The 20,390-nt window shown below is 46.7% G+C and overlaps 3 protein-coding genes across 6 annotated transcripts in view; 1 reads left to right on the top strand and 2 right to left on the bottom strand.

Moving 5' to 3' along the window:
• Positions 1-1,582, bottom strand: part of THOC6 (THO complex subunit 6) — a 9,455-nt gene extending 7,873 nt beyond the window's left edge. The window contains exon 1 of one of the 2 annotated variants that reach the window (XM_083469226.1): positions 1,451-1,582. The gene's annotated coding sequence lies outside the window, so the exon portion shown is untranslated. Of the gene's footprint in view, positions 1-870; positions 1,015-1,450 lie in introns of those variants that run through there. The other variant, XM_083469227.1, reaches the window with a different exon arrangement.
• HCFC1R1 (host cell factor C1 regulator 1) lies at positions 1,194-5,772 on the top strand. Of its 3 annotated transcripts, none has more exons than XM_083469258.1 (6): positions 1,194-1,333; positions 2,824-3,017; positions 4,057-4,107; positions 4,501-4,665; positions 4,751-4,924; positions 5,017-5,772. In XM_083469258.1, the coding sequence occupies exons 2-6, from the start codon at positions 2,824-2,826 to the stop codon at positions 5,165-5,167; spliced, it is 735 nt and encodes a 244-aa protein (XP_083325384.1). In that variant the 5' UTR covers positions 1,194-1,333; the 3' UTR covers positions 5,168-5,772. The 3 variants fall into 3 exon arrangements, with proteins under 3 accessions (XP_083325384.1, XP_083325386.1, XP_083325385.1); XM_083469260.1 differs by lacking the exon at positions 1,194-1,333 and adding an exon at positions 1,463-1,576; XM_083469259.1 differs by lacking the exon at positions 1,194-1,333 and adding an exon at positions 1,544-2,719.
• LOC310690415 (ras-related protein Rab-35-like) lies at positions 5,766-20,390 on the bottom strand. The gene is made up of 6 exons (XM_083469266.1): positions 18,743-20,390; positions 10,683-10,733; positions 9,526-9,649; positions 9,103-9,227; positions 7,829-7,953; positions 5,766-7,160 (listed from the first exon to the last, which is right to left on the bottom strand). Exons 1-6 carry the CDS (start codon positions 18,795-18,797, stop codon positions 7,032-7,034), a joined length of 609 nt encoding a protein of 202 aa, XP_083325392.1. The 5' UTR covers positions 18,798-20,390; the 3' UTR covers positions 5,766-7,031.

Here is a 20,390-nt window from a genome sequence, read left to right as displayed (position 1 = left end):
ATCACCTATGTAGCTAATTTACCTGCTGCAGAGCTTGACCAGGCTCAATTTTTTGTAAAGCCCAATTCTGCTAATTCCTGCAATATACCAAAGCGTAAATCTGGGCAGCCGCCATGGCCTTGGATGTCAATAGGTAAGATGTGAGTAAGATCTCCCCAGTATGACACACTGGTCTCACCAGCATCCCAGTGCAGTACATGGAACCACAGAACAGGCTGCCATGTTACATGCTCCCCATGTCCAATGAGCCTCACCCAGGGGTGCGACAAATGATCCCAAAGCATGTGGGGTTTCCAGCAAGGCAAAATAGGGCACATCAGGAGTAGGGAGCCTGTGGCCCACCAGATTGGGGGGGGGGGGGGAGGGCTGATTCCAGCTCCCATCAGCTCCAGTGAGTATGGCCAACGATCGGGGTGATGGGAGTTGTATTCCAGAAATATTAACAGGGCCACCAGTTCCCTAACCACACAATACATGCTGCAAATAATCTGGCTCCCTCGACAAAAGGAGATGTAAACACTGCATCTAATGTGAGTTTTTAAAATGCCCCGTGCGTCAACATAACGCTTTTGTTTTGTTGAATTTGGACACGATTTATATTTTGATGGTAAGCTGCCTTGGTTTTGAGTTTTAATTTTGCTGCAATACTTATATGTTTTTTCTATCAAGCTACCTTGAGTTTGATTTTATAAGAAAAGCAGCTTAACAGAAATGCATAGTTCCCTTTAAAATAAAATTAAAAAACCACTTGATAATGCTGAGCGCGGAGCAAAAAGAGGAGCCGCATTGCAGCAAACGTTGGTCCAGGCAAAGCGCACACTCTATGCACACTGTCCGAGGAGTAAGCCCATTGAACACAGTGGGACTTACTTCTGAGTAAGCACGCAAACGACCGCGATGTTAAATTGCTCATGCAAACCCGCCCCGGTCAATGGGAGCCAGACGCGCCCGCGCTCCATTCATTCGGTGAAGAAGCGACGCGCTTTCCTTTATCCTTCACTTAACGAGGCCAATGCCAAAGTTGGACACTAGGGGGCGCGCGCACGAGCCCTTGAGACTTTGTCTCGTCTCTATGGTTACAAAGAGCCGGAGCGGCGAGAAAGCGCAAGGCACGACGGGATTCGGAGGCTGCGCGGTCAAAACAAAATGGACCTAGTGCAAAAAGGAACTACGTTTCCCGGCACACTTCGCGCGAGTATCGGAGGGTTTCCCCCCCTCCTCGCTCGTCACGTGAAAACGAAATTTGGTGTCTGGTTTACACCCTGCTGGTTCCCCAGGCTGCTGTAGAAGCGCCGCCATTGTGAAGAGCAGCGTGAGGAACACACTCCGACCGGTAAGAGAGATATATTTTTGAATCCCCTGCCGCTATATTAACGGCGCATGCGCAGACGCTATCTCCAGACCCGCATTCTAAGCCGCCTCCCCCTCGCGCGTGCCTGTCTGCACCGACCGTTACTGGCGTCACGTTCCTTCCACCGCACAGCGTTAGCCGCACGTGCCTCAGAGAATCAAGGGGCGCCCTGCCCCACCTTGAATATAACCACGCCCTTTCCTGTGGAGTGGACACGCCCACCAGGTTGTGGCAAAGCTCCGCGAGCGCAAAGCATCTTGGGATTCCGTTATTTCGGTTAGCCCTGTAGCAAGGCATCATGGGAGCGCCTTTAAATGGCTGCCTGTGAGCGCAAAGGCTGCTGGGATTCCCAAACCTTGGCAGGCAGAGCTAAGCGCTAGTCGGGTTAAGGCAAACTTCCTTTATCCTGAAGTGGCCTTAAGGATCACGGGAGAGCGACCTGCTGTCCTTTTTATATCATGAGCCTTTAGGACAAAAAGGGGCAGTTGCAGATTTATCACAAACAAATTAGCAACCTCAAAATCAAAAACACACATAACACTTTTAAGGATGGTAGAACTGAATACTACACAACCATCAGGTTAAGGTTACCAGATTTTTTTTCAATGAATCCAGGGACACTTTTCAACTTCCTACTAAATAGATGGAATTTGTCAGGGGACTGATTTGTAAATGCAGGGACTGTCCCCTGGAAACAGGGACATCTGGTAACCTTACATCAGGTATTACTTTGAACAGACACACTGTGTTCTAGATTTATGCACAACTTCCAAGAGTTATCCAATGTAAAGACCACCACTATCTGATGGAAACACTTTGCTTAATTAAGGTGTTGGAAACCTAAAGAGCATCTGCAGAGATCCCTCTGATAAAGACCTTACCTGATAAGAAACAGGAAGGAGCTTTGTACGTCTCAAAATGAGCAGCTGGAAAAGCACCTGAAGACAACAGGTGCAATATCTAATGCAGTGGCTTTTCAAAGGAATTTATGCATGCATGCACCACCCCTTTCCCCCGGCAGAGACTTGAGGCGGCTTACAGACAAAATAGGAACAAATAGAATTAAACAGTATGCAAAGGGCTCACTTAATAAAAAGATCACGTGAGACCAGCTTCCTTGCTCATATCAATTGCCCCCTAAAGTGCACAGCTTCAGAGGATCATTGGCCATGCTCAGTCATATGCAGGGTAATGGGAAGGCTCTTCAGGCCTGGTCAGTGTTCTGCCTGAACCAAGTATAAACCCTAGGATGCTCTCTCAAATCCTTTCTAACACACAACGACCCACTTCCATCAATATACTAGCTCCACTTTGCATTGGGCTGAAGGCTCCAGAACAATCCTTTAAAAATAGGCAGCTTTTTCACAGGTTAGTGTGATTCAGGAGCTCCCTTGCACTAACAGTGTTTCAGGGCAGGATTAGCTCTACAGAGGAGAGTCTCAGTTTAACCCCCTTTATGTTTTACCTCACAGATGGATCAGACAACTGGCCAGCAATCGCCAACAATGATTCCATCCAGCCCATCCACGTGCTGCTCCTTCTTGGCTGGGAGCAGGGGTTGGAGCCACACCATGCCCTCCAGCAGGCAGCGGCACACAGCACGCAGAATGTCATGGATAAGGCAAAGCCAGGGCTTGGTGAACTTCAGTAAAATACAGCAGTCCCGGTAAGCATGTGCACAATTAGGCTTTTTGCTTGGGTGAAGAGGAAAGGATACATTTTGAGGATGGGCTGAGGGAGAGAAAAGTGGATTTTGATAGCGCTCACCTCTCTGGCATTTATTCACAGGCAAAAAGGTGACCGACCTGCTGGAAGCTTTAAAAAACATGCCAGAGAAGGAAAATGCAGTCATTTTGTTGGGCTTTTTATTTTGCAGCTTAGTTCTGAAGGAAAGAGGCAAAAGGGCAGACAGTGGGCTACAGTCATAAACTTTCAGGGAACTTAATTGATTACAGGACTTTATATATTCTGAAGGCACTTTACAATACAGTTCACACACAATTTAGGTAAAATAACTGTAACAAGACAGTGAAACTCAGCAGTGTAAAACATTTTAAATGTATTTACTTCCCAGCAAAATAACAAAGTAGGCACTAGGCAAGCCTCTCTGGGGGAGGTATTTCACTCCTGCTGTCTCATACCTTGTCTCAGATGGCAGGTACACTTGTAGAAGATTATTGGCTAAATATCTTAAGGTATAAATAGAAGTACGCAGTCCTTCAAGCATTCTGGTTCTGTAAAGGGCCTTAAAGCTGTAGCTAGGTGATCTTGCGCCCCTGGCAGAACCGTCCAGATTGCGCCCCCTAGCCATGGACAAATTAGCTCCTCTTTCCACCTTTCCTCCAACCCCGCCCCCAACCAATTCAATTCACACTCCTATTTAAAACCTTTTATTTATAGACCTATTTATGCACATATTTTTCGCCAATTTTGCTCCCCCTCCTTGCCTGCGCCCCTGGCTGGGCCCCACCTCACCACTCCCTAGCTATGGCCCTGGGTGGGTGTGGGTGGGGAGAAGAGAAAAAACCTAATTCAGTGCTGTGGGGAAGGAAGGAGGGATCCTGCAAATCCATGGACTTTGGGGTCTGCAAAGAGGAAGAAGCACAGCTTTTATAATTATGGTAAAAGAGTAGGCCAGTGAGAGAAGAGCAACTAGCGTGGGGAGATCTTTGGGTCTCGAGTACAACTGTAGCTTTTTGTTTTAGGTGCCGGTCAACATCCTTCGCTTTCAAACGCCATCTGGAGCATAGAGATCAGTAAGTGTGACATAAGATGAGGAGTTATGGCTGGTGCATGAAGCGATTGGGGCTAGAAACTTCCATATTCATATTCCACTTTCTTCTTCCATATACAGGTTACAATTGCATCATGTTTCTTTCTTAAAAGCTTTTTTTCTGATTAAATATATTCCATTGTAGTTTTCTGAGAACAATGAATAAACTATTGAACATGCAATTTTCATTTAAGTAAGTGTGTGCTTTTTGTATCTGACACTGAAAATGCCAAATGAACTTTTAATGTGCTGCAGTGCATGATGGGCCATCCTGAAGGGCAGAGTGGGGAAAGCGAGCTTGGCATGAATTGGTACAGGACAGGATTGGTGTCACTGGACCCTGGACTCCTTGCCATTGCTCTCTGTGCCCCAACAGGGAACCCAGTTCCAAACACTTCCTCTCAGAGGACAAGATGGCTGCCCGCTTCAACTCTCTTAGCCTGGACAATGACCATGTCTACAGCTCCAATGGTTTCCCTCTCTACGATGAAGATCCCAAGTGGCAGGAGGCATATGCACGCTTGAAAGAACTGCAGCAGAGGTACTGGGGACCACTGCTTTGTGAGGGGGGCAGTCAGAGAAGCAGAATAACAAGGCTTCATTGTGTGAGATTTTCTCTCTCTTAGGCTGTCCCAAGATGGAGCAAATGAAGAAGCTAGTTCAGATGAGGATGAGCACAACAGTGTGCTTGTGGATGGGGAATTCATTATGGCAGATTGCCCCATACTGGCACACCCTTCCTTCCTACAAGAGCCCGTTGGAGGAGTCAGCCTTGTGCCTGAAGAGGTATTTCTTTCTCTGTAAGTATAGCACAAGACTTGGGAAGAAAAGAGGAACACTGGAAAGCAAAATCATTTGCATCAGTAACTAGCATCCTCCCTCATTCTTACAGGAATCCTTGTACAGAAGTGGTCCTTTGGAGCCCTCCTAGTAACTCAGGCTTTCACAGTATCCGGACATTGATGGCTATCCCATCTGCCCTCAGCTCTCCTGCACAGCCTCAGCAAGAAGCAGTGACAATACAAGAGGAAATGGAAATATGAGCTTTCACCCATCTTGGTCTAAAGCCAAAACTCTCTTTTTCCGGTTGGCCTGTCAGACTTTCAACAAATGACATCATTATCCAGCATCAACACATTTGATTGCAATTTTTTTTACAGCAACATAGGAACACCCATCATTTTTCAACCGACTGCAATGATCTGATCCTCTCCCCTCTACTAGATGTAAAAATGTGTGCGTGGTCGTTTCTGGTGTGTGTGCATATTGCTATTTTCTTTTCCAATAGGAAAGATGCCAGTACTTAGGAAAAAGTGCAACTGTGGTGTCTCAAGGTGCTATGACTTAGAATGTTAATATTGCTTTTTAGAAGCAATTTCAAAATGAGCTTTCTGAACTTCTCCTTTTTATTTTATCAGAGAGCTGATACCCCACCCTACAAAAAAAATATGTTTGTGTGAAGATCAACTATCATTTTCTCTTTCCTTGCGGGAGCAGCATCTTGACCTTTTACTTCCAGAGAGCTGAAAACAAGATGTTACTCCAGAGGGTACCAACAGATGGAAATATGACAAAAAAAATCCCTCTTGGCACCAAAGGATGGGTAGCCACGCTTTGGAGAAATAAAAGAATAAGAGGTGGTTTCATATCTAAATTTCTTTATTGAACAGTGGTGTCTCCTTGACAGGTTTAATGCCATTAGCAGTGGGTTAACACAAGATGTTTTAATTATGTACATAATTCATTTTTGTGTATATAAAATAATTCATGAAGCAGACGTATTGCACAGTCAGAAGGTCCCCATATTTAAAGACAGAGGTGGGAGGGCAGATACAATTTCAACCCTGTTGTACCCACCATTTTGGAGTTGCGGGGTGGAGACCCACCTCCCAGATCCAGAGTGTTTCATATTCCAAGTTTGGCATATACACACCTTCTGATTAGTTCCTCAGTTTCAGGAGGGAGGCTGGGCTGACAGAATGGTACCCCAATTGCTAATACAAGGCAGGGAGGTTTCAAAGAGACCTTTCCAACCCCAGCCTTGTTTTGAATATGAATATACATGACAAGTTGCGCTGAGACTGGAGAGGGGGTTATGGGGAAGAGATGAACAATCCTATTCCAGACCCAGTGGGAGAGGTTTGCACCCTGGTTTTTAACCCAGGCCTCAGGACAGTATTCTGACCACATTTCTTAGCAAACGCAAGCCAAGAAGAAAATTGGGGCAATCCCCACTATTGCTAGGTGAAGTATTGTGAATTGAGGCACTGGATTCCCCCAGTTTCATCCTACCCCTCATTAGTCACAGGTACAGCTGTATTGTCCTCCCCCCCTTAAAAAGAAATACACATCTTTCTCCTGCAACACACACACACACGTATCACAGTGACCCAACAATGGATACTCGAGCTGCACTGCGCCATGGCAACACAGGGTGGGAATGGAGGGCAGAGGAAGACGAGAAGTAAAATACATGAGAAGAGAGTTTATAGGCAACACTGCAGAGGTTATTTTTGTTTTCTGGAAGTAGAAAATGCCCCTCATCCTCCTATTCATCACCTTTATGCAATCTGTTTCAGCATTGCTTTTAATGCTCTTCAATGTTCCCCCGCCTCTATCCCCAACGCAAGAAGGGATTTCAGCGCCAGTATATAGATTTTTCCATTCCAGCAACTCAACCTCTCCAAGGGTTGTGGGGAGGGGAGTGCCATTCCAGTGCTGTGGGCATTCATTCACACAGACTCCCGTGCCCTCCCGCCAGGATTCCAGGCCCCCCCCCTTCCCCCACCACACATGCGCACATAACGGCAGCTATTTTTACCCACCCAAACAGCCCTTCCACAGTCCAGTCAGTCATTCTCAGGATTTTGGGGCGGGGAGGAAGAGGAGAACACGGGGGCTATCCCTTCAGCAGCATTTCTTGACGGAGGGTTTCTTTTTGGGTTTGTTGATTTTGACAACCTCATTCTGCTGCTGGAGCCGTGCCAGATTTTCCTGTTTAGTCCGGAGCACCATGGCTGTGATGGCATTGAACATCTGTAGCGGAGGAAAAATACAGAGTGATGAGCCTGCCTTTCCCTACCAACAATGCGCGCGCGCGCGCACACACACACACACACACACACCCATTAGGCACAGAGGCATTTCTCTAATAGAGTGGGGGATATTCTTGGCTCCACAGGCCAAATCCTTATCAGGATCTGCCTCGCAGGATAAAGTGGATGGGTGGCTGAGAGAGCACCTACCTGTCAATCACATTATTGTGCCTCGTGACTGACATGCAGCAAGGGCACCCACCAATCAAAACCCCTTTTGCAAGCCTCTTCTCCCACACGCTCAAGATCAGAACAAGCTCTGGAGCTGAAAGGCGAGCAAAGAGGCTTGCAAAGGCTTTTTGCAAACCTCCCTCTTCTCTTTCAAGTCCCCAAGATCAGGAACTTGAAAAGGAAGAGGCCCACCCCACTTCCCATTTAAGGTTCCGATATTTAATTCACTGATGACTCAAAATTAAATCCTGCCGACTAGGCTATGCAGTCCTGTTTCACAACCAATGCAGGATTAAACCCTATCCTCCTACCCACCAGTTGACCTCACCGAGGGGCAAGGGGGCGTGGTTTGGGGGGCCAAATTGGTTCCCCATCCCTGCTCTATAGGTACTGTGTGTTTTCATTCTTCCCGCCACCACCCTCACCCCGGTCCAATACCTCTTCCACATTGAGGTTTTCCTTGGCGCTGGTTTCAAAGAGGCGGACTCCCATTTGCTCACTGAACCGCCGGGCATCGGCCGTCTCCACTTGCTTCCGCGATGGGTCCTCGCATTTGTTACCCACTGATGACAATTTGGGGGAGAGGAAGGAGGAGCAATCAGAAGCGGAATCAAATGCAACGAAGAGGGATCCAACAGCCTTAATTATTACCAGAGGAAATACTGTAAGAGTACCAGCGGTATAGACAAAAAGAGTGCAGCTAATTCCCAAACCAGAGTATTCAAAGGAAAATTGCCCCATAAGCTACCAAGCCAAGGCTCAACAGAAACCAGATTGTCAGGTTAGATCAGAGAGCCATTTATTGCACCAATTTAAGTCGATAGGAACAACTTTCCCTAGAAAAAGCTTTAAAGCCACCTGTGACCTTAGCTCAGTTGTACAGCACATGCTTCTCACATGGAAAGTCCAAGGTCAAGCCCTGGTACCTTAAGTTTTTTGTGGTTTTTTTAAGGATCAGAAAGGAGGTGATGGGGGGAAAAGTATCTGCACAAGACCCTGCTACCCATTAAGTGCACATGGTCTGAACCCCACTCCAAGCAACTGCACACAGGATGCAGTGCTTCCCTTCTCCCGGCATGAAGGAACACCACCAGCCAGGTGACTTAGGGCTGCTTGAAGGCTATACCCCCTGCTGCCTCCCAGAAAGAACATGGGGGGGGGGAGACCATCCTTTGGCTGTGCCAGCATTTGCTTTGATCTCCATTCCTTTCTCTTTTGTATCACATCTATTTGCTTGTGAGCCTGTGGGCAGAGCATCTTGCCTCTTAATATATGTGCAACGCTTAGAAAATGTTAGGCAATTTCTAATATTTCTAAAGGGGGTTAAATCATCACCTCCACAGCCTGTTCCACCCACAAATGAAGCCACAGCAGCCCAGAAAGAACTTCCACTGATGGCTCAGAAGTGCATATTTGCTCCTAGATTAACCAGAATGCACTATGAGATTCTGTGTGAGTCTAGCCTAAACCGCAGGGCTTAGGCTTCCTGTTCCCCAAAACCACTGGTACATCCCAAAGTTAAAATACAAGTCATACTTATCTGGGGTATTAATGCTTCCACCTGACCTGGCACGAATAAGAGCACTGCAACTTGGGAAAATCTTTTGGCCGTCCGCTTAGATAACTAGGTTTCAGTACACTGTGAACACATGTCCGTTAAACACTAGACGACTGAATGTGGGAAGCTAGGATTTCAACTCTGATTCACTCACCCAAGATCTTGCAGACGCTGTCACAGTTCTGCCCAATCTCGTGCAGCCAACGCTTGACATTAACAAAGGACTCCGCGTTCGTCACATCATAGACGATGATGACACCATGCGTGTTACGGTAATACCTGTCACAGGAGAAAGAGAGACCGTAAAATGGGTTCCCTATCCTAGAATAAACCTCTGCACCTCTCCCAGAAAACATGAAAAAAGGGTTATTTGCTCTGAAACCAGAAATCCCAAACTTTCCACATCTTTTCATTGTGGATTTATATCCCACCTGTTAACTAAGTTTCAAGGCAGCTTGCTCCCCACATACATGCATCGGAGCCAATCCACATCACTCAAAAAGAGTTCAAAATAACCTCCACCCTCCATCCTGCCCCTAGAATACCCAGGCATACCCCACATCTGTGCCATGCTTACGTGGAAGTGATGGTTCGGAACCGTTCCTGTCCAGCCGTGTCCCAGATCTGCAGTTTCACTCGCTCTCCATTTATCACTAGTGTCCGTATCTTGAAATCTACCCCAATGGTTGTGATATAGCTGCCTGGGAGAGAGACATGCGGAAGGGAAGTCAGAGTACAGGAGGAGAAAAATACTGGCAGCGAGATTTAACAAAATTAGATTTTTTCCAGTGGGAAATCACACTCCCCCCCCCCAATATACACACACACACACACACACACACACATATGGGGAACTACAGATAACAGGAAGATAAAAATATGTAGAACACAGGGATAGAAACAGGTGACCATAAAACAGGCAACTCATAATTCTTGGAGTCAAAGGGCACTTACGATGTGGTGGCTGAAACACCAAAGGACATTGCAGTCATCACAGTGGATAAAACTGGGATGAGATGCCGGTTGGGTCTAGGGGATAATCCCACCTTTAGCCACGGATTCACAGGGTGGCTTTGGGCAAGTGTCTCATCTTCATCTGAATACCTGCAGTGAGGACTCTGCTCTACTCAAGCAGACTCTGCATGGTTTAAGACTGCAGGAAGATCTGGGTTCTACATTACATAGGGAGCCTTTTCCTGTAGCCCCTTCTGCTGACATTCAGCCCCCCAACACGGAAAGGGGCTGCATGAATGGGAAACGTGCCAAGAGGCAGTGGGGACAATGGGCTCGTCCCTGCTCTCCCTTTCATAAGACCTAAGGCAGAGGCTGAAAGAATGAGCGAATATGGCCGCTGTTGCAATATGATTGATAGGTTGGCAGTCTTGGCTCCTACCTGATCTCTGTGTTGAGAACGGCTCTTTATTTATCCCATTCTCTTCCAAAGCGCTCAAGGCGGCATATGTGGCTCCAGCGTTAGAAACTCATATCTATAAGCTAGGTGCCAAATGGCTGCTTAAACCAGGGTTACAGTTGCAAAAATGGAGTGCCTAGTTGCCATTTTGGGAGCAGACAGTTCAAAAGTCATATTTTTCAATACGACTTTTTGGCTCCTGAACTTCATTCTGATGGTGCAGATTGAGTTTCGTTGCTGAGCGGGGATTCGAACCCTGGTTGCTCTTGGGTCCGAGTCCCACACCGGCTATCTAATGAGTGAGAACAGAGGGCAGCACTTACCAGAGAAGGTGTTGTCCGCAAAGCGAAGTAGAAGACTGCTTTTCCCCACCCCTGGACAGGAAAAGAAAAAAAGAAACAGGTTGCACAAACTTTATATAGGATGGATCTTTAACATCCTCCCAGCTTTGTTTTCGACAGCCTCTGATGCAAACATAATCACCTCAGCAAAGGTTGCCAGCTCCCCACCCAAAGCAAACACACCTGACCGGCGTATTTGCTCAAGACGGCCACTCCCACCCAAAGCTATTGTATCCCATTCAAGGGCAGAGAGCAGCAAGGGATTATGGGGGGTGGGGAGGCATGAGGACTCTGGATTAGCTCACATGACTTCGGGGAACACAATCTGCATTGGGGGGAGGTGGGGCAGAGAGAGAAAATGGGATATATACATGTGAATTTATTTGTGGGGAGTCACTGAGCACACTGCACCATTCATAAGTGGGATATGGAGCGGGAGGGAGTGCTCCGAGAAGGAAACTGGATGACAGGGAGGCGTCTCTCAAGGTTGCAGTTGTAACCGTGTCAATATTACCTCATGTGGCATAACTGGGCAGAGCCACCTCCACAGGTGTCCACGTGACAAACCCAACCCTTCTAGTGCATGATGTCACCTGTTGACCTGACCCTGAAAGAGTGTCTTGTCCCCTCAGCTTTGCAAGCCCACTCCGCCGCCACCCTTTCTTCAGCGGAGTTACAGCAATACTTTAAAGCTCCTGGTGCACACTGGCCTCCCTGCAAAGCGGTTGCAAATTCGACAGGCCCCCTTCGTACACAGAGTGACGCCTTTGGGCCCTCGAGGAGATACAGAGGCCTCCCTGCGCCACTCCAAAATGGAAGGACGCCCTCGCGGTTGCCATTTTGCTACACGCAAAGACCGGTGGCATCAACAGCAGGCAGTAAGAAAGAATCCCAAGTGCCAGAAATTTATTCCAGGCCCAAAGTGTTTTGGGGGAAGGAATCCTTCCTCAGGGCACTATAAATATACAAACAATACATATAAGAAATGGGATAGCAAGTCCAAAATATAATAAGTAACACTTATGTGTGTTCAGGTGCCATTATGAGAGTTCTCGACCGCACAGAGTTTTCCTCACATTTGAGCAAATGCAAATCGAATCCCTATGCAGAGTTTCCCCATGAAACATTATCATCAGTTAAATTTACTTAACTCCCCCCCCCCCCCAAGTAGCTCAAAGCGACTTACAAAGCAGAACACGGTGGCTGAGCAAGGGGAGAGCAAGCACAACCATACCGGAGTCAGACCTGGCATGCATGCATGCGCACATACACATCCTACAGAGTTTGGCATTCACATGTTCAGCTGAATGCCTGAAGAGACCTCCATTCACACAATCATAGACTGAATATATGCCAGACAAAAGTTTTCAATCTAACTCTTGTAAAAAGAAAAAGTTAGTGGAGGAATTGAAGGTGTGTAAACAAAATGTATAACAAAACCTTGTTGAAAGCAGAACACATACGAATGAGGCAACTCCTAAATATTGAGAACTACCAAAATTTCCCATTAGTGAGGCTCAAAAGTAACCAAAAAACCAATATCAAACCATTTATATCAGCTGGAACCCATTATTATACAGTATTTTGTACAGTACTTAATAGCCGATTTCCTGTGTTATGTTACTCATATATTTACCATTCTCCTGAGGAAGGTTTTTGGTTTTGGTTTTGGTTTTTACAAAATACATCAGACCTGGAGTAAATCTTATTTCTAGCACCTGGTGTTCTGTCTTTTTTCTTTTCTTTTTTGGCCTGCCATTACTGCATACAAATAACAAACTATTTTGTGCCTGGTTACATGTTACACATTTTTATATAGAAAATATATACAGTGGTACCTCAGGTTTAAGTACTTAATTCGTTCCGGAGGTCTGTATTTAACCTGAAACTGTTCTTAACCTGAAGCACCACTTTAGCTAATGGGGCCTCCTGCTGCTGCCACACCACCGCTACGTGATTTCTGTTCTCATCCTGAAGCAAAGTTCTTAACCCGAGGTACTATTTCTGGGTTAGTGGAGTCTGTAACCTGAAGCGTATGTAACCCAAGGTACCACCTTTCTCTCATACAAATACACGTTGTGCCTTACAAAGTAACTCAGTGCTTTCTCTTCTCTGTCCTGAATCTTCCAACATTAGTTTCACTGAATGTCCACAAATTCTAGTGTGGAGAGACTGAGAAAAACATTTGTCTATCCTTTTTCTTCATGCTATGCATAATTTCGCCAGCTTCTATCAACTCTTATGAACTGTTTCTCTAAACCAAAAAGTCCAAAATGCTGCAACCTTTATTTGTTGGAGAGTTGATCTATTCCCCCCCATCATTTTGACTGCCCTTTTCTGAACCTTTCTAATCCAAAATTTAAAGGGGAGAAATACAGACTGGCATTTTGATGTATAGATGCTGCAATGAGGAACCCTGATCCCACAAGGAACACCTGCCTAGAAACAGCCCAAGAACCCTAAACTCTGCACCAACCATTAGGGAATGCCCAAAACCAAAAGGTTCCCAATTTTTTTTATAGAAAAAAGACCTTCATGAGACGAAAATATCAGGTCACATCCACACCATTCATTTAAACTCTTAACAGTGATGGCTTCCCCCAGAGACCTACAATTCAGAGCACCCTTAAACTATAGTTCCCAGGATCCTCCATGACTGTCAAAGCGGTATAAGAGTGCTTTAAAAGTATTGTCCCACCTAATGCACCTCTAAAGATGAAACAGAGAAGATCTGGAGATTTTTTATTAATTAATTGATTGATTGATTGATTGATTGATTGATTATTTGCACCCCGCCCATCTGGCTGAGTTTTCCCCAGCCACTCTGGGCAGCTTCCAACAAAGATTAAAAATACATTACAATGTCACACATTAAAAACTTCCCTGAACAGGGCTGCCTTCAGATGTCCTCTAAATGTCAGATAGTTGTTTATTTCCTTGACACCTGATGGGAAAGCGTTCCACAAGGCGGGTGCCACTACAGAGAAGGCCCTCTGCCTGTTTCCCTGTAACCTCACTTCTCGCAATGAGGGAACCTCCAGAAGGCGCTTGGCACTGGACCTCAGTGTCCTGGCAGAACGATGGGGGTAGAGACGCTCCTTCAGGTATACTGGACCGAGGCCATTTAGGGCTTTAAAGGTATCCCTATATTAACCCATAAACAGGCTTGTATGGGAGGAGACAGGCCGGAGCCTTTTAAGGCTTCCATGGTGGGCTTGTTATACTGCCATCCCTGCACCTAGCGTTCTACAAAGAAACACGAAACAGGAAGTCTCTGCCCAGAGAAGCTTAAAATTTGCAACTTGGCAAAGAAGTGGCCACAGAGAAAGGAGGAGGAGATGGAGGTGAGCAAGGGAAGAATGCGTAGTTAACCCAGGGTTAGCATCAGTAGGTGATGGAGATCACTTGGGAAGCATCACTGAGTGGCAAACTTGGCTGGTGGGTGCCGACAGGGCTGTAGCCAAAACAAGGCCATTAAAAAAAATGATATATCAGGAGGTACAGGAGAATTCAAAAGTTTGCAGAAGTACCAAAATTAGAACACCAGCCATTTAGCGGAAAACACCTACAAAGGCAACCCAATAGGGACAGAGCATGCTCAGTGCTCACACTGACTATGTGTAGAAGGGAATGGAAACTGGGGCAGGAGGAGGGGGAGAGAGAAGTAGCTACCAGTTGTGTGTCTCCAAAGACAGGCTCCAAAGCTTCCCCAGAGAAAGCTGGCGGGGATCAGAGCCACTGCTCAGCATCTATGCACTTGTATTCTCATCACCTTCAGAGGAGGATTTTCCTAGGGATTTGGAGCAGGAGAAGATGGGAAACAACGAAGCTGTACTACCCCCCCCTTCATCCTTCCCCCCCCCATGTTTCCAAGCGATTCTCAAAGATGCTCATGATCAAACCGAAGCGGGCTTACTTTTCATGCAATTTGTGTAATGAGAGTAGCCAGGCTCTTGCTAGAGACAAAAAGTTGCGTATTCCACCTGACCCCCCTTGGTGGTTGTCCGTCAATACTGACATCACTGTGTGGGGTAGAAAATTACCTATTAGGTATTTCCGTCCCTGGAAAAGTGTCGTTAATTAAAATCCTTGTTTCATTGAAAATGAAAAAAAGTAGGAGCCTAAGGAATGGGGTAGAACGCCAGTCCAAGGCAGCTTCCATGTTGTGAATAGCTCTCTGCAGGTGAGCCCCATGGCTTTTGTTTACCAAACCAGACTGCAATTTGGGACTTCCAGGAAAAATCCAGAACATTTTCCAGAGATTGGAATTTTAGTTCCATCAGGATACCTCAGAAGTACCACGCATACATAGGAACACTCCTGGCTTTCCCCCTTTCTGATCGAATCAGGCCTTCTGCCTGCCAGCCCTGGTCAGCTGGGAAAAGCTAGGGAGGGCTCTAGCTCCCTTCAGGTATTTCATTACATCAGCAGGTGCACACAAGAGACATAAAGGCCTCAGGAATGCTGGTGCCACACCAACCCCTTTTAACCCTGAGTCCCAGAATTTCACCTGATCTCCGAATTTCTTCCGTGGGGGGAGGCCCCTTCCCACGTACCAAGTAACCAGACCTCCCAGTTGTACAGCCAGATGCTACGGCTAGTAAATTATGTCTGCCTTAACGAACCAGTAGACAGAGGTGCTGGTTTAATTCCAAGTCACTTCTACCTCCTGTTTCATTGCCACGTGTGACTGTAAGCAGGCTGGGGCAGGGAATCATGTAATTCCATTTCCCCCCACTACACAGCAAACTGCTACAACAACAGGACTCCTTCCAGACCCACCACCTCCTTGCTTCTTTCCTTCAACCGCTTTGGGCTTTTGATGCATTTTAAATCTCAGCACGCGCTTGGAATTTGGGAAGCCCCAGGCTCAACCCTGAACCGCACAGGGCTGGGAAGGGCTCCTGCCTGAAACCCCAAAAAGCTGCTGCCAGCCTGTGCAGCCAATACTAAGTGAGTGGAGCCAGCACTGCTCAGAGGTGTATTCACATCCAGTCTGGAACCGCACGGAAAATGAAACAAAGATAAAAATCAAACGAGACAAGGCCTCGCGGCAGGAAGCAATAGAGGACTTTAAATGCCAAGAAGCTGCGCAGGGATGATTGGCGGAGCTCTTTGTGTGCAACCTGAAGGAGAGAAGGCTGGGGAGGCGAGATCTGAAGGGGAAGCCAGCGAGAAGAGAATTGCACCCACCCCTTTGCAGGAAAACCACCACAGCAAGGAGACAGGCCTGGCTCCAGCCATCAGAGAACAGCTGCAAGGAGCTGGCTTCTCTTCCCCCAACCCGGTGCCTCAGAAAGAGCTCTGTTCCAGCTATCAGTGGACCTGTGACTGCAGAGGCAAAGGGGGAAGCGCCCTCTCCACCTCACCCCAGTCAAGGAACAAGGACTGCCGGGTCAGTTGCACAACTCCTTTCCAAGCAAAGAATACAGTCAATGGGGAGGGGGGGCGGCGGAATCAGCCAGGCCCCAGCCTGATCGTAAATCCTGATCGATTCATCTCTTCGCTCACTGTCAAACTGATCCCCTTCCTCTTCCACCTTTTTCTTCCACTTCCCTCACTAAAGTCTTGTAACCCCGAGGACAGGGCTTGTCTCTCATTTTCATCTGTGTACAAAACACCCACAAGCAACCTCGTGTGTTGAATTTGAGTGACAGCAAGCCGCTTGGGGAACTAGAAATATAGATATTATTTGCTAGTAGCCGTTTCCATTTCTGTGGAAGAAGTCGGCATTCACAAGACCGCCTCAAAAAATGTGATATGAGACACACAGGACTCGGTAGCAAAGTTTATGAGTTTTGGTTCCAATTATTTTTTTGGAACTGATGGCAGGAGATCAGGGCTCAAAAACACTGCAGGGGAACTGCAGTGGGTTGAACAGAATGGCTTGCCACATTTTTTGGAAGGGATTTAAAAAGTAAGGTAACATTTCTCAGAAGTCAGTCCCATGAATCACGTTGGGCTTACTCCTAGATATGTAGGTGTAGCACTGAAGTCTAAAAGACCTTTCTTAACCATGTTGTGTATGCATCTGGTGAATAGGTACTGCTTTAAAACCATGGCTGGCTACCCTGAGGGCCTTCATATGTTGCTGGACTACAACTCCCATCATTCCCGACCACTGGCCGTGAAACCTCTGGCTTATGGGAGATGCAGTCCAACCATATCTGGAGAGGACACAGGCTTCCCACCCCCATTTTAAACAATGGCTTAGCAACTAGAAGCCCTCCCTTCCCTCCCTGCACCAAGGTTGTATCCAGTCGTATACTAAGAGTATGGAAAGACTAACTGAGGTCCATTCTTTTAATGGGGGTGTATTACAACTTGGGCTGCAATAGCTCAGTTGACAGAGTGTGAGACTCAATCTTGGGGCTGTGGGTTCAAGCCCCACACTGGGTGAAAGATTCCTGCATTGCAGGGGGTTGTACTATATGACCCTTGTGGTCCCTTCCAATTCTATGAGTCTATCATTTAAAAGGCTGTGATGCCACTTTAAACAGCCATGGCTTCCCCCAGAGAATTCTGGGATCTGTAGTTTAAGGCTGCTGAGAGTTGTTAGGAGACCTTTTATTCCTCTCCCCCAAATTAAAATTCCCAGAGTTCCTTGGGAAGAGGCATTGCCTGTTAAACCACTCTGAGACTCGTACCCCCAGGGAATAGAGCAGGCATCCCCAACCTGCGGCCCTCCAGATGTTTTGGCTTACAAAACATGATCCCTAACTAACAAACAGTGGTCAGGGATGATGGGAATTGTAGTCCAAAACATCTGGAGGGCTGGAGGTTGGAGATGCCTGGAATAGAGGGTCTCTGTTAAGCATGCCGAGAGTTGTTAGGAGCCCCCCTATTCCTCTCCCAGGGCTATAATTCTCAGGAGTGTTTTAATGCCTCTTCCCATGGAACTCTGGGACTTGTAACTCTCAGCATGCTTAAACTACCGCTCCCAGAATTCTCTGGGGGAAGCCATAACTGTTTAAAGTGGTATCACAGTGCTTTAAATGTATGAATGTGGCCAAAGTTGGAAACAGTCTTAAGAAAGATGAAAAGAGAGCAAGTTGCTGACCAGGGCCTGAAGCACAGCAGACAAGATTTGAATGAATGTGAAGAGTATTGGAAACATACCCAGGCATATAGAATGACTTAGTCAGGAGCATTCTGGGAAGCCATTTTGAGGAGCATCATTCTTGGTTAGCTTTAGTATAAGTACTATAATTTCATCCTACCAAATAGCAGCTCAGGCAAACTCATACACCTTGTTTTTCTCCCTCCTCCCCTGAAAAAAAGCTATGTGTGAATGTTTCTAGGTGGCAACCCTCACAGGTTGGCGCAACTAGGCCCCAAAGGATGCTGGGAATCCTAGAAATTAGCACAAGGGAGACTCGTGGAAAAAACTGCTTCTGCAAGCTTGCCATGCAGCCAGAATAAGCTCTTGGTACACTGTGAGTAAGCTTCCCACAAGATAAGTCTCCACGGGATTATGGGATGCTAAAACAGTGAGAGAAGGCAATATAAAGCCACATGCTAATGGGGTAAAGTTACAAGGCAAGAGAACGCTATCAGTCCTATCACAGTTAACTTTCAAATTCATTAAAAAGTAACCTTTTTATTACCTTGTGCACATTTATATTGCATGAGGATGTTTGCAGGTATGAAAGAGAAACAAGGAAAGAGCTGTGGAATAACAGCAAAAAACAAGAGTACAAAGAGGAAGAATGACAAGGAATAGGCTTAAGTGGGGGCTGAGGGGACGCTGAACTGATATCAGCCAATTGGAATATATGAAACAAGGTGGAAGACCAAAGGAGGGAAAAGATGCAAGAAACCAAGACTATTTAAAGAAACGGATAAGGAGAAACGTGTTAAAAAAAGAGTGTGGAATGAAAACTGAAAATAATGAGATTAGTTTAAAGAGGAGCATAGTTAAAGAGGAATGAAAAAGATGGTAGGAGACAGAACAGCCAAATATAATAAAATGAAAAAGCGGGTTTGGGGGAAGAGAGAAAATGGAAGACTTGGGGAACAAGGGAAAGAGAGCCAATGCTTACCAGAGTCCCCAATGATGAGTAGTTTGAACAAGTGGTCATAATCCTTGGCAGCCATTCATGTGCTGGGTCAGCTCCTCCTCCTGTGTCTTTCACGCTCCCTGCAGGGATTCTCCACTCACTCCCACACTTTCCAGTGGGAAATTTGTTCTGCCTCAATGCCCCATTGCAGTTAATCAGGACAGGGTGTTGAGCATGCCAGTCTCTTTTCCTCCCGTGTCCAGAAGATCCTGAAAAACTTCCAAATGCAAGATCAGGTCGATTTGACAACGCAGCTATTTCCTCGGAAATGAGAAAGTTTAAGGCTGTCTTTCTGCCAAAAGTCCCTCCAGGGTTGTTGTTTTTTTCTGGAGCGCAGATGTTACAAACTTCTCTTTCCAGATCTTTGCTTCCTTAAAGTCAAATGACAAAAAGGAACCCGCTGGAGCCTGCCAAGAGAGTTTCTTCCTATGTCAACAATCTGTAGAATGCAGTGTCGAAAGCGTATCCGCCGTTTTTGGATTTTTAAAAGAGAGGGCAGTCCACAGATGTAGCACAGATCCACAGTTTATTAAGACCTCAGGCTTCCTCTGATGGGATGGGACAGAGCAAAAAGATTAGGAAGGTGAAAAAAGCATCAGGAAATGACAGAATATATATTTTTTTTCCCAAAGGAGCTGTTTTCCCCACATTCAGAAGCGGGGTGCCAAAGGGTGTTGCAGTTTACAAAGAGCTTGACGCTGAGGTCTCCAAAGGAAATAAGTAATTCAGAACTTTCCAAAAAAATAATAATACAGGACAGAAGATTTATTCCAAAAGGTGGCTTCTAAAATTAAAAAAAGGAAACCCAGAGGGGAAAATACAAATCCTCAGACCAAAATTTGTGGTTCTGCCAAAAAAAGGAAAAAGGAATGAACTGATTAAGGACCAGAGAAATTATTTTAAAATATATATATCCAGAAAAGAAGGGGAATTTATGTCCTTCCAAAAGCCTTCCTGTATCCAAAAATAAATGGTAAAACAGAGGGGTGACAACCAGACATTGACCGATACTTTCAATTGGGGTGGGAAGAAGAGAGAGGTGGTTAGTGAAATAAGAGAAAGGGGGGGGGGAGAACGAGGGTCAAATAAAGCAGGGAGTTTCGCCCCCACCTAAGGGATCTAAGCCAATCGGAAGGACCTTAAAGTTTCTCTCCAAATGACCTGGCAGCCTTTTCTTTTCCTAACATTCGCCGGGGCGGGGTAGAAAGAGAGGAGAGCCACGAAAACAGGCGAGAAAGGGAAGGAGGAAAGGAGGGAGAGGGAGAGATGTGCCGGGTCTGGAAGCACGAGGAAACCCCGGATCTCGGGAATCAATGAAGGATCGGGGGAAGGGGAGGCTCAGGCTGGGGAAGGGGCGCGGGGCGCATCTGCAAGGGGAGGGAGGCCAGGCGGGTCTCGCGGCTGTGCGGCTGTCGCCCTCCGTCCCTCTCCCGGCCGGACGCTGGGCTGCGATCAGATGACCGCGGAGCTCGCAGGCGGCCGCTTCCTTCCTGCCTCTCCCCTCCTGCTCCTGCTGCTGCTGCCGCTGCCGCTTCCTCCGCCTCCTTCCCAGGCGCAGCAGCCGCCGCCTCTCGCGCCCGCTCGGGCCGATGGAACGCCAGGGCCAGATTGGAATCAGCCGGGAGGGGGC

The sequence above is a fragment of the Podarcis liolepis genome (genome assembly GCF_965112155.1).
Source record: "Podarcis liolepis genome assembly, chromosome: 13".
Lineage (NCBI taxonomy): Eukaryota > Metazoa > Chordata > Lepidosauria > Squamata > Lacertidae > Podarcis > Podarcis liolepis.
This window is presented reverse-complemented; position numbering and strand designations above follow the sequence as displayed.